The following is a 22,458-nucleotide window of genomic DNA, read 5'->3' on the forward strand; positions in this document are numbered from 1 at the left end:
GGAGGGATGGGGAGGTGAATCAAAAGAATGCAACTCTCACGGGTTGAGATAAGAACAGTTTAGTAACTAAGGTATAACACAAATCACTACTGCTGCCACCAATAATAATAATGACAAAGGAAATAACAAGGGAAGAGAATACAACACCTCACCACCCACTGACCAATAACTCTCCCCACCCTGCCCGACTGAGCACTGACAGATACCTAGTCCAACCCCACAGTGCCCTAGCCCTTCCCGGTAACTCTCAGTTACATCCTGGGCATGACGTGCTGTAGTATGGAATACCTCTTTGGCTAGTTTGGGTCAGGTGTCCTGTCCCTGATTCCTCCCGGCTTTCCCTCCTCCCTGGCAGAGATTGAGGCTCACAAAGTCCTTGGCCAGACCAAACATTTGAGCAGTAACTAAAAACATCGGTGTTATCAGCACCATTCCCAGGCCTAAAGTCAAACACAGAGCTGCACCAGCTACCAAGAAGGAGAAAAAACGACTGCTACTCCTGAATCCAGCATAGGGACGCAAGAGTTGCTTCACAGGGTTTGATGTACAGACAAGATGTAAAGATTATTAGGAAAATTCAAGGCCAGCAGTGGTTGGGAATTCAACTTCAATGAGCATCAACAGTCTCTTTTGTACTGAAAAACCTAGAAATATATAACTGGTGAACTCTTTAAAATATGACAGTTGAGACGAACTTTCTTTTTAACAAGGTTTCTACAAGCTGTTCTTCAATATTAGCTATGGGAGATCCACAGGAACAATAGAAATATTGAACAACAAAAGCGGAAAATTATTGGCTCTTTTTTTTTTCTTTTTTTTTTTTTTCGTTTTTAACCTAATGGGCTTCCTTCTAATCTTTTAACAGATTTGATTTGTCTGACAGAGATTCCTTCTTTGACAGCAAAACGAGGAGCACTATAGTAAGTACCATATATAAATGATGTATGGGGCGTATTGCCTTAGGCGTGGTGTTAGTAACCCCTTTGCCAGCTCTAGGGTCTTTCTACTTCTTCAGTGCTAGTTCAGGACTTCTCCTTTTGTAATTAAACAAGAAATTAAGGCTAGGACAGGAGTATGATACCACAAACTATATTCCAGTGCTTTCTTGTGACTTATAGAACATAAAATGGAGTGGGGGAGAAGGTGTATCCTCCTTTATAGCCACTGAGGGGGGAATTGCAATCCAGCCCATATGAAATCCAGGGCGGTCGGAAGGGTCCATGCCAAACAGACTTGCTGCGACACATTTCAAGTATAATGTGGACTCTTTGCCTCATTCCACTGCTGCTAATCAGTGTGTTGGAATGTGACTGTGAGCATGCTTTTATCTTATATTTAACATTAGCCTTTGGGGATGCTAAGTGGTTTCAAAAAGAGCTTATATCACATTTATAACCGTCTTTTCTTGCTGTGGTGATAAGGGGTGTAAGATATCTAACTTCCCTTTCCTGCTCTGAAATTCCATTGTGGGGACCCTAGAATGTAGTTTCCCTGTAGCTTGAAATGCACTGGTTTGGTGCGAGTGCAGGTTATCAGGGCTGCGTGTGTTTGAGCAGGGAGGGCAGATGCAGTATCACAGAGATGGAAAAGACAAACATTGAATTGATTTATTTGTGATAAAGCATTTCAGTTGAGATAAAAAAAAAAAAAAAAAAGCCCAGCTTTTGTTTGTAGACTTTCTTTTATGTGTCCAGATGTATGTTTAAAACCCTTGTAAGTACAAGAAACTTAAGGGAGCACATGAAGAGTTAAAATTCATGGCAACAAGCTGAGAAAGCTGGCAAGACAAAATGGCACTGTAGAACAAGAGGGTGAGCAAGACTAACTGAAACAAAAGGAGCTCATAGCAGAGGCTGGGAGGAAGAGGAGAGATGGGGGTTTTGTAAACCAGTCAAGGAACACTAGGCATATAACAAAAATGCTGGTAGTATGTTACTTTGTTTGAAACCCCTGTAACTCACCCAGTAATAGAAGACATGTTGAATGTTTCCCAAGCATCATTTTATCCTTCGTGTTCTTTCTTTAAAGTTCCGTCCTGCCTTTCTCATAGGTATTTTTAAACCACAGTGCAAATATTGACCCTTCCATCCACTCCAAAACGAACAGGAATCTAATCACTGCCTGTGGGCCTTTGATGAATAGAAACTAAGCCAAAGACCTTTCACTTATTTAAAATAAAAATATACATTATATAACTGGAAATCTCTGTGACAGCCCTTGAACTCATGGCGCTCCAAGATGACAGACAGATGAGCTGTGGGGCTTGCTCTGCATGCCCTTACTCATTTCCTTCCCTCTGGGAATTGGGCGGCAATCAAGTTAGTGCATGGATTAGTGGTCATCCCAAAGGAAACTGGTCCCTCATTCCTCTGGCAGGCCAGGCAATGGGTAGCAGGTGCCTTTGAGGTTTCCCCCTAGTGCCCTCTCCCTGGCCAGCCTCATGCTGGCACAGTGCTTGCCTAAAAGCATTGCTGAACAAGAGTGGCTGAAAGCTTCACCGCTCGGGCAGCATGCTGAGATGTGCAAAGGTTATTTAACAATAAATGCAATAAATCCTAAAATAAATACATCTGTTTTGCCATTGAGGTTGTGCAAACTCAGAAGTTTGCCTCTGTTAGTCCGGTTTCTGATGAACAGCTGCATGCTGTGGATATGTTAGGAGCCTGAAGCTCTGCTGAGATCCTTGTGTTGAAGCCAGCTTGTGCCATCAGAGGTGGGGGAAGAGCTGGTCCAGCACACTGCCTGGTCCTGGTATAAGAGGGCTTTTGATCAGTGATTGATGTCCACCATGAACAAAACCAGCATTTCTGATATGTGACAGGTTAGATGTTTCCCTGTTTCCTACAGTCAACTATGTTAGTAGCTGGTTATTTCATTGAGCATTTCTCTCTTGCATGGAAATCTTTAAGCACTGCTCTTCTGAATACCACGACTTTTATTAAAGAATGATGACTTCATCGGCATCTTGGTTTTGCCAATATTTGAGCTGTACACAAAAAGATCGTGCTTTTCACTGGCTGAAGTAACCCTTTCGTTTCTTTTATTTTACTTCTATAGGTTTATGAAATATTGAAAAGAACAACATGTACCAAAGCAAAATATAGCATGGGTAAGGAACTTCATTTAGCGCTAAGATCGATATTGTTTTCAGGTATTGAAAATAATTGCAAGCTATGGAGTTTAGGTTTTTCCCTGCTCTCTAATTTGATGTATGTGGGTATAGTTGTTTTATTTGGAACTTTAATTTAATTAATGTAGCCATTTGGATTTTTTTCAAATGTGGATTTATAGATTCAACTCTAAATTAATTGGTGAGCATATAGGCCCTGCAGATGTTAGTTGGGTCCTTTGCAGCAGGACTGGATGGTGATATAAACCAGTGGCTAATACCTGCTCTGCATTGGTTCAATTTTGCACACACTGATGTGGATGAGGATATTACCATGAATTTCAATAACTGCAGTGAAGGTCTGTGTCTTGGTTCATTCCTTCCAAGTAGGAACCTTACATTTTTATCGTGGGATTGCTTTTCAATTACTTGAATGGAATAATCTTAATTGATGACTGCCCCAAACACTGTCCTAAATGGAACTGAGATGACCCAGATTAAACAGCCAAGGACTAAGGCATGGACTGAAAGTTGGCATATCTCTTAGCCCTTAGAGCACTTGCTGCAAGTTAATGAGTATGAAGTTTGTACTGCCACGGCTAGTCACTTTTAGGATTTCAGCCTTAGGGCTTCGCTGTAAAAAATAAATTCATAATGCGGGTAAGCATGAATTGCAAATCAAGTCGCCTTAAAGATTTGTCGGCACTTAGAAACCTGATTTTATGTGTATTATGATAGATAGGTGTATACTTGACTGTGAGACCAGAGTTAATAAATAATGATAAACCAAATCATAGAAGGTAGAAGGCTGAATTCCTTCAGATCCAAGCTTCTTAAGAGTAAGCCAATAGAAACAAATTTGTAAGAGAAAAATTCATGTGAGAAAATGTTTAATAACTGTTGGAATCTGTTATGGTACTTATTTGCCTACAAGCGGTTAAATAAAACAATGGGAACTTGAATTACAGGTAGTTCTGTTCAATATTGACCCATGAGCTGCTTAGAAATACATCAAATAATAGAAGAATAATTATGCCAGAAATTATTTCCATGCTTTGACTTTTCTGTTGAAGTAACAAAATACAATGTACAATTGTTGAGTCCTTATATACACTAAATTTTGGTGTTCAGCCAGTATTAACAGAACTGCTTCCCTGTAGCATGTGAAATCCAAATTAATCTGTGACTTTCAGGACCTTTTTTGAGCCTGGTGCTGGATCATTTTCATTGGAAATTGCGTATTTGCACTCTTGAAAGGGAAAGGTCATACAGCTCAGTTTGAATTCTTGCTTTGTAATTGGTTAACTTGATTTATTTATTTTTATCTTTCTTTTTTGTGTGTGTGTCCAGAAATGGGAAATGCATTAGAGATTAGCTGAATAGGGTAGAGGCTAAAGGAAGGTAAAGTGTTAGGATTCCTGAATCATTCTGAGATTAGCAAGGCCACACAGTATACCTAATAAAATGTCATTAGACTAGCCCATCCATGGGTACACTCTGCCTAACTCAGTCAGGTCCTTTGTGTTCCAGCACTGGAATGCTGGGTTACAACCCAGCAAAGGTGGCAAACAGATTTGAGCAAACACAGATAATGCTGCAACACTTCTGCCCAGCAGGAAAAAGGCAGCTGCCTAGTGAACACTGCAGTCTTTGTTATTTAGTATGAAAATGTGTGAAAATGTCAATGTGCCTTTATTGTTAAATGCTGAGATGTAGAAGGGTACTATGTAGCTCTTGGTCTCAGAGCCCTACTAGTTGTTTCTTCAGATATGTGGAGACATTTGCAGACAATTCATAGTACTATTCTAATCTTAAATAGAACTTTGAAAATCAATGATACTGCAAGATACTGAGCACTCCTGGAGCAGTTCCTCCAGCAGGCGATTAGTATTTCAAAAATGGTCAGGAACTTGAAAAGTTCTCATTTCAAGAACAATCAAAAAAGTCTTAGTGAACCCACTGTTCAGTGAGCTGTTTCCTGGTTCATAGTCACTGTTCCTCCAAATCTAGTCCCACGCTCTTAGCAATGAACTGATGGGCAACATGGAGCATACTGTAGTACATCCTTTTTCTTTAGTTTTTCTAAGTCTTTTTAAATTCTCCAAGATGCCATATATATATAAATATATAAATATATAAATATATAAATATATAAATATATAAATATATAAATATATAAATATATAAATATATAAATATATAAATATATAAATATATAAATTGGCATTAATGGACTTAGCCTTGCACAAAGACAAGTATAGAATCATAGAATCCCAGACTGGTTTGGGTTAGAAGGGACCTTAAAGCTCATCCAGTTCCAACCCCCTGCCACAGGCCGGGACACCTTCCACTAGACCAGGTTGCTCCAAGCCCCATCCAACCTGGCCTTGAACACTGCCAGGGATGAGGCAGCCACAGCTTCTCTGGGCAGCCTGTGCCAGCGCCTCACCACCCTCACAGGGAAGAGCTTCTGCCTAATGTCTCGTTAAGTACTCAACTTAGTCTGATTCAGCACCCAAGACTCTGCTCTTGTGAGACCTCACCTGGAGTATTGTGTGCAGTTCTGATGTCCTCAACATAAAAAGGACATGGAACTGTTGGAACAAGTCCAGAGGAGGGCCACGAGGATGATCACGGGACTGGAGCACCTCCCGTATGAAGATAGGCTGAGGAAGTTGGGGCTGTTCAGCCTGGAGAAGAGAAGGCTGCGTGGGGACCTCATAGCAGCCTTCCAGTACCTGAAGGGGGCCTGTAGGGATGCTGGGGAGGGACTCTTCATCAGGGACTGTAGTGACAAGACAAGGGGTAACGGGTTCAAACTTAAACAGGGGAAGTTTAAATTGGATATAAGGAGGAAATTCTTTCTTGTTAGGGTGGTGAGACACTGGAATCGGTTGCCCAGGGAGGTTGTGAGTGCTCCATCCCTGGCGGTGTTCAAGGCCAGGTTGGATGAAGCCTTGGGTGGGATGGTTTAGTGTGAGGTGTCCCTGCCCATGGCAGGGGGGTTGGAACTGGATGATCTTAAGGTCCTTTCCAACCCTAACTATTCTATGATTCTATATGTTAAATCCCCAAATATATCTTCACAGATAACATGACACCTTCAGATATGGGTAATACACCGTAATTGGAAGTAGCTCTATTAATGCCAGCAGCTGCAGAGAGAACATCAGAGAAGTAATGTCGTAGTGTACCACATTACTTCTCTGATGTTCTCACTTTGAGGGCTACAGCCCTCAAAAGTCCAATTCCAGCCAAGTGACCTTTGGGAGCCCCTCACTGTTGTGCTCCTCCAAACTTACATCTTAAGTCCTCCCGACCCACCTGTACTCTGGCACCAAGTGAAAGCAGGACTCCTCAAAGTTCCTTCTGCCACATACATTTTATACATGAAGCATTAATTGCTTTCAGCCTCATGCATGTCACTAATAAACGGATGTGTAAACAGGGAAAGGAGAGGGAAGAAAGAAGGAAGCTACCCTTTTAAATAAAAGACGAAAATGTGGTAAATATGGTGAGTATTACGCCAAGGTCTTTGCAAAGGCTTTCCCTACAATTTCTCTAATCAATCTGAAATCTGAATTCAAAACTTTGTGTGGATGATGTGTGCGGATGTGTATTCCCATATGCCATCAATTCCAGCCATATTCTTCATGTGATCCAGCCTTCTGCTACACACTTTCAAATCTGCAGGCTTGCCCTTCAATCAAACTGACTTTTCAAAAATTGCAATTTATTTTAATGACTAATTTCAAGTCATTGGCTTCTAATTCTTGATTCTCAAATATATATGACTTCCTCTTGCTCTCTGCAGTTTTCCATTTCATAAAATGAGTCGTGTTTAATAACCTATATGATTAAAAATGAAACTACATGGAAAGGAATGAGATGGCAGGAAAATCATTATCTGACTGTTATTTTGAGGGAAATCTTCAGGAAGGATGATAAAGTGAGACTGTCTCACCTCAAAATTATAAATAACTATTATGTCTTTATTTTTTAAGGGATCACCAGCCTGCTTGCCAATGGAGTTTACAGTGCTGCGTATCCTTTGCATGATGTAAGTGATCTTGCAATCTATTTTACCTGTCTGCTACCTGACACCAAGAAATCCTTAATGTGTTATGTATTAATGGCATCATCTCAAACACGATTGTTTTTGGGCATGACCTCCTGCTTGACTGTATCACGACTGCAGTAACTTCTGCAGGTTGTTTCCATCATTCTGTTTGCTTATAATGAATCCCCCACCTTTGTTCTGCCTCTGATGATCATAACTGACATTTGAATGTAACATTAGAAGAGTTGTTTTGGTGGCTTAGCAAATGAAATGCTTCTGTTATTTGCTGACCTTCTGCACCCACAATCCCTGGCATCAGTGCTAGGAAACATATTTATTCCTGGGGCAGCAAGTGGCTAGTTCCCTCAGGCACATCTCCCTGGCATCCTCCTTGCAAGTACAAAGACCATAAGAGCCATAAGCAAGACTTTGAAGTGACATCTTTCGTGGGACCGGATGTGCCTGCAGACCTTCTTCCTGTTGAAGTCTGCTTTTGAGCAGATGAGTAAGATGTCAGGAGTATGTTCAACTGTAGTGTTTATTGAGAGGGCTAGAGAGAGAGAATTTCGGTGGCACTCCTACTTGATCCTGCTAGAGGTGCACAGGTTCAACTGGAACTGACAAACACACTTGCTCTTAACTAGACCATTACAGAGAGGCTTCGCAGATGTCAAGGTGTTGTGGCAGTCGTGCCGCTCACAATGTGCTGCCTGCGTGAGCATACAAGGGCCGGTTTTGTGGCATGGGATGTGAAGATAAAGTGTGTCTTCCTAGTTTTCTGCTCCCCTCATTCACACTGTTCTTGCATGGTTTCACAAGTGTTTTATCTCGGTGTAGCTGAGACCAGAACAGCCTTTTTACCTGCCTGATGTTTATTATAAATGTCAGGCATTCTTAAACTACAGCATTATCGCTTAGAAATCAAGAAAGTTTAAATAACTTCTCTGCATATACTTATCTCACGTCTTTAGACAGCTACTGATAGTCTTGTATATAAGTTACTGTCTTGGTTTACTCCTTTATCATATTTAAAAATAGCTCCAAATTAAAACCTCAAATCTAATCAGCCCTGAGTGTTTGGAGAGTCTAGATAGGGATCAGCTCTCCCAGCTGGTCTCTTCTTTTTCAAGTGGACTGAGCTGAACCCCAAATACCATGGCACTACCACATCCTTTCCCTTGACATTTTTAGGCCACCTTTATCACTTATTCATTTCTTTTGCCCCAGTGACAGACATTATTACTCTTTCTTAATGTGCCTGCCAACAGAAGACAAAGTGTGCTATGACAAATGACCTCCTAAAATACAGCATTATTTTACAGATTGCTTTTTCTGGTTTTGATGCATTAGGTGAGTGGGATACATGGGTATGCAAGATGCAGAGCAGCTCTGGATGAGACTCACTGGCTGACTCACATTTTCTGTTGTTTTTTTTTTCTTTTCAAGGGTGACTATGAAGGTGAAAATATTGAACCTAATGACAGAAAAGTAAGTTGATATCAAGGGGGTTTAATGTATTTGCAGGAGTCCAAGACTGAGGAGTCACCTGTTGGAATATCACCAAAAAAAAAAAGCCACTAAATGCCAAGCAGTAGAAATACAGTATTTTCCAAGTTTTAAATTTGACCAAATATGGTCTTTTATAATGTTACATTTCTTGCCATGCTGGTAAGAGTACTGACAGCAATGACATAGAACTCCTGAAGTTCAGATGGTGTAATTTTGGGCCATCTCTGGTGAGAATACGCTCAGTTGTATTCTGGTATCTGTATCTGACATAAATCCTGCTGTGCTCCATGGCGAGCTCTGGGCTCAGCACTGCAACCTCTGCTGAATTAACCTCCTGTGATCCGGAGTGTGAGGATCAGAACTGGTGGGGTCATAAGGGTGGCAGTTGAAAACATAAGCATACGAGTTATTGGGAGAATATTTATCAGAAATAAGACATTCTCGGCAAAGCTTTAATGTGGGCTGCTCAGCCAGCAACTGCCCCATGGATGTGTACTGCTGCATTGCGTCACTTTTGGCATAAGTCTGGGGTTGAAATGGTTGTTTTATTGTCTGTACATTGAAAGAAATTTATCGTGGTAAAATGAGTAGGAATTATTAGAAGGTAATATTTCCGTGAGAAAAGGCAATGTTTTCAAACCCTTTACAGAAATGTTGATTTTGTAAATTCAATACTTTAATACAATTTCTACATATTCCCGGTCACAGTTCTGTAAAGAAGAGAGGCTTTTTGTCTGTGCATGACACACAATCTGAAGTAGAGGTATTATAACCAGTTCTCCCAGAAGGAGCCACTAAATTTGGGTGCCATTTATGTCAGGTTTTTAGACTTGAAACTTTACAGTTTGTTTCATGGTCACATCTCCAAAGAAATGCTGTGGACATTCAGATAGTAGGAAAAGCTGATCTAAAGCCCTTCAGGTTGGTCATATAAAAATAGGTACCCAAAACTGAAGGTCTTCTGGGTCTTAATGTGCAAATGGCTCATCAAAAGACAGCAACTTTTATTTTCACTCCCCACCTCTATTGATTTGTGATAAAAATACCACATACCTGTCATTTCATTATTAAGCAACACATTGCTCAACCAAAAATTGGATGAAAGTCCATGTTTTCTCAAAGTATCTGGGTTATCATCTCTATTACTAACTTTTCAAACTTCACAAATTCACTCATTTCACAAGTTCACTCTGTGTTTGGAAAAGTTCACCTTGGCTTTTGACTCCAGTTGCCTCAAATAATCTTTCGGTGTGTTTTGGCACGTCTCTTCTGGTTTCTTGAAGCTTTCTTTAATCTAATCCCGTGCCAGGCCAGGCTTGTGCCTTTTTTAACAACAAAATTAAAGATTTGAGGCATAGAAAGGAAGTAAATATTTAGGGCTTGTGCACTGATCTCCTTTAATCTTGTCTTTGAAGCTGTACTTTGAGTATCAGGCTGATAAATGTCAGGATAAATGAGAGAATTCATTTGTACTTTAGGCACAAATTTAGCTTGAATGTTGTACAAAATTAAAACATGGCACTGATGCAAAATTTCCTTAGTTTAGCATTTTCCTGATATGCCTGACCAGTTTAGGTCACAGAAAAATAATCTAATAGCCAGCACAAACTTAGCTTGTAAAAATGAAGTAAAAATAAATAATAAGAGGGTCTTAGCTAGTGCACAAGGATGTGCAAATTATTAACTGTTATTAACTGTTCCCAGGCATAGGCAGCTGGCCTTAAACTGTTCGAAAATATGGTTGCAAGAAACTTAAAGCAGAATAAAAACAAAATTTGCAAGGATGTTGTTTAATAAAGGCTTGCCTTTAGTTTCAGTCTCTGCTCTTCCTATTGTGAGGAAACTAATACAGGTTAATGATCTGGGATAGCAGAGGGCAAAATCCACACTCCACTTGGATTTTGACGTGGTATTTCTGTAAGAGTAAAGAAGTTGTAATACTTTGCATGATTTAATCCATTTGCACAAGAAGCACAGCAGTTCAGCTTGGAAAGTGTGTGTTAGTGCTTTGGCAGGAGGATTGCAGAACTGCTGTAGAAATGCTGTTGGCTGCATGACTTCTCTGTGATAAAAGGCAAGAAGTAGGAATGGACCCAGGCAGCAGCAGGCATTTCACTGGAGAGATGGAGGAGGCTGACATCTGTCAAGCTTCTCATGATAAAATAGCCTACCGACTGAAGCAAAACATCCTGTTTGGTCTATTCTTCTATGAACAAGATTAATCTTAATATACTCTTCGCTACAAAGGTGGTGAGGCGCTGGCACAGGGTGCCCAGAGAAGCTGCGTCTGCCCCATCCCTGGCAGTGTTCAAGGCCAGGTTGGATGGGGCTTGGAGCAACCTGGTCTAGTGGGAGGTGTCCCTGCCCATGGCAGGGGGTTGGAACTGAATGAGCTTTAAGATCCCTTCCAGCACAAAGCAGTGTTGGATTCTATGAACTAGATTAGGTCTCGGTTCCCTGTTGTAGTTTCTTCCACATCTGGGCTGGTTGTGCAGCCCTCACACACCGCTGGATGCTTATATAACCAAGCTCTGAATTTTTCTGCCTTTTTTTTTTTCTTTTGCTTTTTTTACCCAATGCTTGACAAAAATGAATACTTCAGCACTAATCAGTTTATGCTCTTACACTTGGGAAAAGTAGCTAGATGAATTAATGAAAACAGAAGTGACCATCAAAGCATCTCTCTGAAATATCAGTAGTTAGTCCAGGAACATCCTGCTACCAAGTTTATGTCACTGCATTGAAGCGGGGAGAAAAGCAGTGAAGGGAGACCTGACTTCACAAGCAGATCTCAAGCTTATTTTCCCTCTGTTCCACACAGGAGGTGATGCTGGGTGGCCAGCAAGCACAGTTTGTCTTCTCCAGTATTTTTGTATGCATGCTTACTTCTTGTTCACTCTGTTAGCTGAACTGAATTAAGAAAAAATCAGACCTGAGAAGTACTATTTTATGTATTTTATGAAGTAAAAGTTAAGTTGAAGGTCTCAGAAGAACCTATATTTGTGAGGGACTCAATTTTATAAATCACTAATGGGGATCATTGTTTTCCTTGGCCTCTATTCTAACCAAAAGGATAAGTGGAAATCATTGTGTTCTGTTAGTTTTAAAGCTGAAAACCTCCTAAATGCAGCCTTTGAGGTGCCTCTGCACAGCACCTCTTGATGGATGATGAATATAATAGCTTGTATAGTGAAAACAAAACAGTTCATTCTAGGTTTTGGTTTTTTTTGTCTTCTAAGTCAAAGCATGTCCATCTTTCACATCCTTTCTGCTAGATGCCTTCTACAGATCATAAAATCAGGACTACTCTCCCTGTCCCTGCTATAGTTATCCATCAATCCAGTTGCTGAAGAGCCTTTTAATGTACTAGAATTCATCACTGTATTACAGCATGCCAAATCATCAAATTTGTTTTTAATACTTAATGCACTCTGTGTGTATTGGCAGATGATGGGTTGAAACCGCAAAGTGGTGAGACTGGATCCACAGCCTGGGCTCTGCAGTTTGCTGGGCCCAAAAGAGAAAATGTTCATGTCCAAGTGCTTTAGCTTTCTCTTTTGCCTTTCTGTTTCACAGCTCCTGTGTGAGGAGTGGGCGAGCTATGGTGTCTTTTACAAGTACCAGCCAATTGACCTGGTGAGGTGAGAGTTCAGCCCTTCCTGTCATGTTTCCATGGGGAACACTTGAACCTGTGCATGGCAATGCTTTTGTGAATGTCCCCACAGGGATGCTGCCTTCAATGCCACCCTGGGGGATTCCAGAGAATGGGACATTCATTGGGAGAAAAGGAGTTTTCTCCTTTTAGAGGCATGCTGATGTATCCCACCTAGTGTGAAAGCTTGCAGGTGATATATTTTTAATGAATTTTGTTTGCTCACGGTGAGAGCTGAGACTCTCTGAAGAAAATGTGATGCTTTTTTAGGAGGATTTGCTCACAGAAGATCCAAAGATACCAATTTACACAGCAGAAACACAGGGGAAAAAAATTACTAGTCTGACTGATTTACTTTCATGGTGCCTCTATTGCTGGATTAATTCCAAGCATCATGAGAAAGAAAGTCCTCTGAGAAGACAAAAATTCCCACAGGTCACTGGCTCTTACTTTGTCCATGCTTAATCCAGCTGCAATTTGTAATTTTAGCCATGTTATATTTTAAGAAATAGAAAACATTTATCTCTCTCAATTCTCTTTTTAAAATGTATTTCAGAAAGTACTTTGGAGAGAAGATTGGACTATATTTTGCCTGGCTGGGAGTTTATACACAGATGCTTATTCCAGCTTCAGTTGTTGGGATTATCGTTTTCCTATATGGCTGTGCAACAGTGGATGAGAATATACCTAGGTAAACTAAAGAAATAAACAAGTTCTATTATCAGAGGCCACTAGAAACTCAAAGGTACCTTTCTCTAGAAATGTTTTGTTACTGAAGTGTTCAAGGCCAGCTTGGACGGGACTTGGAGCAGCTTGGTCTACTGGAAGGTGTCCCTGCCCATGGCGAGTTTGCAGTCCCACTGATTCCTGCTGGCAGTAAGCTATGGAGCTCTCTCAAGGGCTGAGAGCAGGCAGCAGAACTGCAGCACGGTTTTAAATCATTATCATCTATTGTTAAATTGACTTGTGCAATTTGCATTGATGTGCTAAAAATAATTCTTGGCTGGTTGCTGAGGTGGTTGTTGGGTTTTTTTCCCTAACTCAGATCATTATGTTAAAACAAACCACAAAATACTGCTAATGATAGAGTTTAGTGCTTGCCATCATAAAATGCTGCAGAAGGCATTGTGTGACATGAAGGTGAATCAAGAATATACATGCCTTAAATAAGCTGCTGTGATCAGATTTAACAAAATCTTGACATTGTACTATTTTTCATTTTAATAAGTTTTATATTATAATGTTTTTAAAACCCTATGATTTAGCATTATTTGCCCAGCCTGTATCATCAGCTGAAGATGAAAATTACACAGTTTGTACTGCAACCATAAGCCCTGAGTAACAAAGCAGATAATGGATATCAAAAAATAGATGGGTTTTTTTGTTCGCGAAGATTGCTTTGTACTGCTTCCAGCAGCTGAAGAAAGTCAAAGGGAGGTTTGCTGTTGCTGTTTCACAGATGGAGTGCGTAGAAGAGAAGTTGGTTGAACTCCAGACTCTTGATCCTCAGCACTTCCCTTGTCCCTTATCTATTGCTGTAGTTAGTATTTCAAAACCAGAATGATTTTTAATTTCAAGTTTTGTTGGGTTGTTTTTTTTTTTTACTGTAAGACCCTATAGTAAAGAGCATAGAGCCTTATGCATTTCATACTGCATCTCTCCTATTCCCTGGAAAACAAGTAGGGCTAGGGATGGAGGAAGACAGCAGCCTTGTGTGAGAATTTCAGCCCCTACAATGGGGTAGGTTGTGGGCAGAGCCACTCACTGAAGCAAGGCTGGGAAGCACTGGGAGGGTAGGATCTGCTGGGCCTACAAACCAGAAGTAGATGCTGTGCGAAGGAGGAAAGATCAGTGGAACATGGAAGATGGGGCCAAAATGACCACGCTTTTTCTCTATCTTGTTGCTTCTTTGCAGTATGGAAATGTGTGACCAGAGAAACAACATCACCATGTGTCCCTTGTGTGACAGAACATGCAGTTACTGGAAGATGAGCTCTGCTTGCGCGACTGCTCGTGCAAGTCATCTGTTTGATAACCCTGCAACCGTCTTCTTCTCAGTCTTCATGGCTCTCTGGGGTAAGAAGATACATGCCTTTGTGTTAAGATTTTAATTTTTTAAAATACAACAGGAAGAAACAGAAGAGATAAAGTGGTTTATTTATACTCAGGCAGTTAATTATATGAATAACTTATATTTTTTTTTGTCTTTCCTTTTTTTTTTTCCATTTTTTTTTTCATTTTTTTTTTCCCCATGAAACTGTCACCCCCAAATTTATATTCTGGACTTAAAGCTAAAATTCACAAAGTTGCTCAAGATGAATGTCAAATGAAACTGTTAAGCATCTGTCATAAAACTGCTGTGTGGTATGTCAAAATTTCATTAACGGGATTGCACAGCTTGCCAAAACATAAATATATAAATAAATAACCCAAACCTATTTGCAGAGCCAGCTTGCACTTTAGAGCATTACAGAAGAAATATATTAATGTACTCTGGGGCTGAGAGGGGGGCTCCACAGGGAAGTGTAATGGCCTTTGGTGTCTCAGGAGAAACCAACATTGATTCCTGAGTGTGTTCTGAGATGCAATTAAGCAGGCAGACATCATGCATGTAGACTATGAAGCAATAATGGTGGTATTAGAGGTATTTTTCTGGATGCTGTCTGCCCTTGCACTTTGAGCACGTCACTTTAACCTTTTTTGGCATATCTGTCAAACTTGGTTAAAAATATTAACCCTCTCATGAAATATTTATCTTCAGTAATGGTTATTGAGGGCTTTTCTCCTCCCCCAGGGAGATCCCCGTGGTTCCTCCAGCATGGGTTCTGGAGGAGAGGAGCCTTCAGTTATCTTTGCTGGGGACCAAGAGGGCCTGTTAAGATAAATGGAAACTGATGGGGTGCTAAAACTTGTGTTTGTAACTGGGAGCCCTATAAAGGCTTCAGAGAACAGGAAAATGTGTATTATATCCACCAGTTTTGCAGTTTGGCCACATATTCCCACAGACAAGGAGAGCAGCACAAGATGATGTTTGCCCTTCCTGTACAGAGGAATAATAACCTGTTTTGGCTTATATTTAATCTGAAAACTATAGCCTGAGTTTTTATTTGTTCTCATATGTAGGGAACCATTCTTACATTACCCTTCATCTGAACTGATTTTAGTACCATTCAACATAATTTTGATCAAGGTCTTCATTTGAGATAATGATGTAATGATGCAGTGCTAACAGCATTATCAAGTACCATAATGAAAAGAACAAGGAGAGTCCTGCAGAGGGATTTTGGGAACAGTGGGGGAGTTGGAGCATGGCAGGTTCAGAGGGAAAGCTGGGAAGTGGTGCTGGGAAGTTGAACTCAACTAGCTTCACAGAAGAGAGGAGGGATCACTATCTTACAGATCATCATCTTGCCGTGTAGCATACAGGGAGAAATGCGATACACCCCACAGCAGGATGCAGTGTCAGAGACTTTAAATAGTCTGATTCTCCCACAGAGAGAGTCAAGTATCAGTTTTGGTCTCCCTTATTTACCGTTAAAGTGAATTCCACATGACTCTTGGCATATAATACTGTTGTTCAAAAAGTAATGCTGTTTCCCTCCCTTTCCTTAGCAAACAACTAGGGGTCCATCCATCCTTATTTTTACATTCTTGGGCAAAGCAAGGCACATTGGCAGAAGCCAGTTTCTGTGCTCTGTGCAGAAGCAGGCTTAATATTTGAGAGAGCTTACGAGTGGGATGTGAAATCCCTCAAGTTTTTCAGGGTCAACATAAAATTTTATTGTGGTACAATATCATATAAACTCAAATGTTGTTTCAAAGAGGTCGTTTTGAATTCAGGACTTTGTCCACATAGTTCTGAATTGGATTAGTGGAAATTTCCTGTCTGAAGGATTTGTCTAAATGGTTTAAAATAAAAATGAAATGAGCGCTTTATGTTCTAAGGAAGTAGTCTCAATCAAAACTATCTGTCTCTAAACATAGGCACACATGGAGCATGGAGTCTGTGGTGCTGTTTGTGAGCACCTCTGCCCATAAAGAGAAGTTTTATTAGGTTCATGTGCAGTTGAAGAGTTGAGGAAGAGGAGGTTACTTGGGTTTCCTCCTTAGCATAGCAAGAAAATGAGCCCACGTTCAGGGGTATGATTGTGAGCAAACATTTTGCCAGGCTTTCTTTGTATCGTGGTGGTATTGTAACACCCTGGAAAACTTCACTCACATGAGCATTAAAACAGCTATGGCAGCGAACTGAACCCTGGTCAGAAGTTCAGCATTAAACATGGACTGTGGCCCAGTGCTGTTTGGTATTAAACGGCATTAAAAACGTCAGAGAATCCAGATAAGATCATCTGGACAGTAACCATGGGGAATTTTTAAGTTCCACTTATGCTTATGGGCCCAGATGAAATGTGATGATGCAGGTGGACTTGGCAAAGTGGCATCACTACCTGGCATGTTCACTGGGAGCTTTTGGAATGGGCTGGCTGGGTTTCAGATGCAGCCTTTTCATTTTGCACTGGTATAAGTCAGTGCTACAGACGGATTTTGAGTAGCACTAAGAAACAACATCTTAATTTTCCCTCTTTCCACTGTCTGTTGAAGTTGCAGACACTGGTGTGAGAACTGCCGGCGGTGGGGAGAGGGGAGGCAATTCCAAGACGATGACACAGACCCTCTTAAGACACCGGTGTGGCCATCCCAGTTTATAGGGAGCCAATCATTTGTATAGAGGTTCAGTTGTATGTTTTGCACAGAGAGTTTTGCTTGGAAAGCAAATGAATGTCGTGACCCTCGCCTGGTTCCAGTCATGAGGGTGTCCTTTCCTCTTAATTCAACTTTCTTACCCTCTCCCTGCCTCTGTTTTTTCTGGATATGAATGTTTCTGAGCACATCTGTTAATACTCACTGCAGGAAACTCCTCTGGGAGCACCATTTCTCAGTAGACTTCTCTCTTCCATAATCACTTACTTATTATACAGCAGTGGTGTATTCCCAGCATCTAAATGTGTCCTCTGAGAATTCGCTTAGTCTCAGAGGCAGATAGACTGATACAGACCTCAATCATTCACTTGGGCTCAAGAATTGCTTGAATTAGGTTTCTTGTCTGTAAATCTTCTCCATCAAAAAAAAATTACAGTGTTTTAATGATAAAAACCCTTAAAGCCTTCCTCTTTAATAGCCTGCCCACATGCAGCTTTCACACTGCCATGACTATTTGGGTTTAGGTGTGATGATTAGAGATAACCATGCTATGAAGACCACTAGATGGATGTAATTATAACGATATCAAAATGCTTTATCTTGATGTCTTTGAGGGAATAACTGTACCACCAGTACAAGGCTAGTTATATAATTCATATTTCGTACAGATAAAACACAGGTTTGTTTGGACTTACAGATGGAGTTATATGCAGATGAAGACTAACAATATCATTAGTCACACCAACAAATATTTCAGTAAGTCTGGGTTTCTTAGACTTCTGAAAAGTTGTAGGCATCTTTCTACGTAAAGCTGTGGATGTAACAAATGCCCTTTCTTTTAGCTTACCTAGATACAAAGTTTGGCTCCTAGCACATCAGCATTTCCTAGGTAGAGGATATTAATGGTGAGTGAAACAGTAATAAAAATTAAGATAACCTGTGGGATATGACACAATATTGCACCTCCTCAGACTGAGGCAATGTGGAGCATGGCTGGCATCCCTCCTAAGACAAATCCCAGCGGTAAAAATAAACTAATTGTTAAACTGTTGTTTCAGCTGCCACCTTTATGGAACACTGGAAGAGAAAACAGATGCGTCTCAACTACAGGTGGGACCTGACTGGGTTTGAAGAGGAGGAGGTTTGTCCCTTCAGTTCTGGCTCTTTGACTTCCACTCTGGCGTTACCCATAGCTCCTTGCCCTGAGCTGATAGACATTGCCTCACGGGGAACAGCTCTTGGGGTGGCTGAGTCATTTAGAAGAAAGGAAATTCTCTGTACATGAACTATTTGAGGTTTTTATAGCAAGGGTATGACTAGTACATCTTGTAGCCATAGAAATATAATTATATAGCCACAAAATCCAATCCTAAAGTGTGTAGTTGGGTCACGCCTAGCAGTGTAGGCATGGAATATACAGCTCAGACCTCACTGCTGTGCTGATGTCAGGGTGCTAACAGTTAAGGACCTCATTCAGCTCACACTGCTGTAAATCAGAAATGAACATTTTGAGGATGCTAAAGTTACAGCATTGTAAAAAAAAAAACCACCACTGAAAAATTCCTGTTAACGATGCAGGATCAAGCCCTGACTTGGAAAATACCGAAGAAAATATTTCCAGACATGTGGGCTTGGGGCAATGGGAGGAACACAGTGCAGAGGTTGTGGATTTTTTGTGTTGGCTAATACAAAAATAATAATATCCCTAGCCAGGTTTATACTACATGTACTGAATAGAATGAAGGGGAAAAGGCTAAATCAGTAAAGAAGAAAAGGTCTTAAAAATCAGTGATGTTTTAGAAGAAAAGGAGGGGAAATCCTTAGCCAGCTGAGAAGCTGTATCCCACCTTTTCATCTTTAACGTTATCACTTTACAAAGGAGGAGACCTGGAGGCCTTGCCCTGGACTTACTGCACTTCAGAGGTGGCAGAAGCCCTGCCATTTTCCTGTCATATGTTGTTGGCTGGCTGCTGGCTCTTTTCTTACTGTTGTTATTATTAAAAGAAGTATGACCGCCCTTGTCATATCTCTAGATGTTCTAAATAGATACACAACAAATACTGCTCACGTGAAACTGGAAACCTCATGAGCCCTGGGTTTTACACTATGCAGCTTGAAAAGCCTGGCACAGTTCTTGTTCCTCTCACCCCTAGAATTTTTCTTCTTGAATTATTTCCTCTTAATATGTTTATCTCCTTCATAATATATTTATGCATGCTTAGCTAGATCATACCTATTTTCCTGGGACAGCCTATAGGGATTTATTTCCTGGATACTATACTGCTCTCTTATTTTTGGTAACTTGTTGTTAGCATACATGAAAGTAGAAAGGATTAACTGTATCTTTCTGATGTCTGTTCCCTTCATGTCTGAGTTCAGAGCTCTACACCACAAAACCAGCAGCTTTTAATACAGTGTATTTTATTCTTTATTTTGTGTAGTCAATGCTAGATAACAAAGTCATTGATTTGGCAATTAATTTAAGCCCCTCCTATGCTGATTTGGGTGATACTTTAGCTATTAATATGTTGAAGGATCAGCGTTTCAAAGGACAGGCAGAATCCCAAAGTGTCTCACCTGGTGTTTTTAGGGACACCTAGTTTATACTTTTACAAGGGCCTGTAGGGACAGGACAAGGGGGAATGGCTTTAACCTGACAGAGGGGAGACTGAGATGAGATCTTAGACAGAAATTGTTTCCTGTGAGGGTGGTGAGGCACTGGCACAGGTTGCCCAGAGAACCTGTGGCTGCCCCATCCCTGGCAGTGTTCAAAGCCAGGTTGGATGGGGCTTGGAGCAACCTGGTCTAGTGGAAGGTGTCCCTGCCCATGGCAGGGGATTGGAACTGGGTGAGCTTTAAGGTCCCTTCTAATACAAACCAGTCTGTGATTCTAGTCAATACAGTTACTTACAGTAATATTATTAAATGGTATAGAACGGGAGTAAACTGGTATTTTCTGGTAGTGTCTAGCCATCCACTGTGCCTATGCTTGTTTCATGTGATTTTTAAAATATAAGTCCAATATGATCTGCAACATTCTGTAATCAAATTTTTGTTTCTTGTTTTTTGTTGTTTTTTTTTTCTCCTTTGTTTTTCATGTTTTTTTCTGGTTTCCTGAAGGAGGCAGTCAAGGTTTGGAAAACATTTTGTTTTTAATTGCTCTTGCCTTTTTTATTACATGTCCACTGATGAATCCCACCTTTTGATCTTCACCTCTTCTTTTTGAGCATCAGATTTTCTTTAGACCTCCCACTGATTTCTTTGCCTTTATACCCTCCCCTTCTCCACTTGTTCAGACTTTTTTCAACTCCATTCTGTTTCCCATCCAATGCATACTTGTGAATTCTGAGTCTTTTGTAAATGCAAAATTATCCTGAATTCTGAATCTGTGAATCTTTCTGAATCTTTTGGCTGACTCTTACTTCTGAGTGCTTCTTACATCCTCTACTTCAACGCCCTGGGTAATCTGTGGATGCTGCCCCAGACAGGATTAGGGGAAGACCCCAAATGGACAATTTTCTGAGATCCCAAAGCCCAGTATTTATATACTTACAGCAGATAAATGTTCCCCTCACTGAAATTACAGTCAATGACATGCAAACTCTAATTTATATTAAAAAGAGAATTAAAATCCAATCATAATGTTACTCGGTATGAACCATGATATCTGCAGGTTGTGCTCTATACTCTGAGGTATTAATCTACATAGCATTGCAACTAGGTGTGTGGTAGTGAGCCCAGATCATTCTGTAGTTGCTGCTCTAGGGCTGTGAATGGCATACCGAGCGAATTGGAATTTAGTTAGAAAACTTGGAAATCACCAAGAAAATGACTTGCCAAACAGTTAATATGTATCTGCTATAAAAAGTAAATAAGTTTTGCTTTTTATTAACTATGATTTATTTCACAGGATCATCCAAGAGCGGAGTATGAAGCTAAAGTTTTAGAAAAATCACTGAGAAAAGAACACAAACATAAAGAGGTATGGTAAAAACATTCATCTGTTTCACTTAGAAAAGACTGAAAAAGAAGCAGTTCCTTTATAGCAGGCACTGACCCAAGACTAAGAAATAGGGAACAACCAGAGTCACTGCACATTAAGTTCCAGATGTCTTTGGTCCCAGCATACATGGGATACTTGATGTACACCAGTGGACAAAACCTGATTAGACCTGACAAGTCTAGAACGGCTTCAGTACTTATTAAAGACACAAGACTGTAACTTAGGTAAACTAACTGAGCCTGACTGAAGGGGTTCTCCCTTTAGGCTAATGAATCAAGTTTGAGAAACCTGTAACAAAACATCTCATTCTGTGCTGGTCTCAGTAGCTAAAGCCTCTGAGGGAAAGTTCTCTGTCTTGCTAGACTTTGGTTGTAAATAAAAGCATTACTAGAGCATTTATGAAGAGTATTAACACTAATTTCCTTGCCAAGTTCCAGCTTTGGTAATAACAACTTTCTCCCTTTTGCAAAACATTACTTCCATTTTATCCCACTGAATAAGGTAGCGCTCACTTTATGCTTTTAACTTGTTCTTTACTGTGGAAAAAGTGCTGCTGGTCACCTCAGGGGTGCTTGCATCTCACCAACAGACAGCAAAGTCCCTATAACCATCTTTCACTGAGGCTGTAATTTCTTCCCTCTTACTGTCAGCAGCTGACCCATGTGAAAAAGCTCCTTTTCTCCCCACATCCTGGTTTCCACCTTACCAGAGGTTATTCCCCCTTCACTGCATGAATTCAGCCATTTGTATGACCACATTTTGAAGAAGAGAAGTAAAAGCTCCAGCAATGAAGAAAACCTGCTGGCAGAAATCACTCTTTTGTATCTGTTGGCAGTAGCATAGCAGCATGGAGTCATGCCCTAAACTGGGATTTTTATGAAAAACCTATGAAAATACAACTGCAATAACCACATTAACATGAAACATGCTTTAAAAGAGAGAATATATAGATTGGACTGGCGTTAAACTAAATGTGCATGGTTCTTTGCCATGGTACTTGAGTACAGTTGTGCCTATCTTAAGAAATTTTACAAAGCTGATGGTGGAATGTTCCTGTTAATCTACAGGATGCCTTACTCGCACCACTGCTTTAAAGTCTCTTGCAGAAGGGAAGGAATTTGGGTTGCTACCCTCTTATCTGCTGGCTAAGCCATATTTAAATACAGATATGTCCACTAAAAACCTGCGACTCACTGTACTTTTGGTTATATTAAGAATTCAGAACTTAGATGTGGATGGCTGTAGGATAATCAGACAAAATGGTGGCCTCTACATAGTGGAGTATGAAAGCTGAGCAATTAAAAGAGGATTTTCTCCTTTTTGTTTTTTTTTCCTTTAACCAGACTATTTATAGCTTTTTGGGCTGTGTTCAATGTGAATGTTACTAATTTGGGAAACGTGAGAAAGGGAGTTTTTTTCTGAAA

General features: G+C 40.4%; 1 protein-coding gene across 7 annotated transcripts in view; it reads left to right on the forward strand.

Moving 5' to 3' along the window:
- ANO1 (anoctamin 1) overlaps positions 1-22,458 on the forward strand; it is an 82,140-nt gene that overhangs the window by 41,371 nt on the left and 18,311 nt on the right. For 5 of the 7 annotated variants that reach the window (XM_065683463.1, XM_065683460.1, XM_065683457.1 and 2 more), the window contains exons 6-16: positions 866-920; positions 3,058-3,109; positions 6,558-6,623; positions 7,114-7,169; positions 8,616-8,657; positions 12,255-12,319; positions 12,887-13,021; positions 14,246-14,406; positions 18,090-18,172; positions 20,152-20,163; positions 20,942-21,013. In XM_065683463.1, coding sequence (XP_065539535.1) covers positions 866-920; positions 3,058-3,109; positions 6,558-6,623; positions 7,114-7,169; positions 8,616-8,657; positions 12,255-12,319; positions 12,887-13,021; positions 14,246-14,406; positions 18,090-18,172; positions 20,152-20,163; positions 20,942-21,013 — 799 coding nt within the window. The remainder of the gene's footprint in view (positions 1-865; positions 921-3,057; positions 3,110-6,557; positions 6,624-7,113; positions 7,170-8,615; positions 8,658-12,254; positions 12,320-12,886; positions 13,022-14,245; positions 14,407-18,089; positions 18,173-20,151; positions 20,164-20,941; positions 21,014-22,458) is intronic. The other 2 variants (XM_065683459.1, XM_065683462.1) reach the window with 1 other exon arrangement.

Source organism: Lathamus discolor, chromosome 6, assembly GCF_037157495.1.
Source record: "Lathamus discolor isolate bLatDis1 chromosome 6, bLatDis1.hap1, whole genome shotgun sequence".
Taxonomy (NCBI): domain Eukaryota; kingdom Metazoa; phylum Chordata; class Aves; order Psittaciformes; family Psittacidae; genus Lathamus; species Lathamus discolor.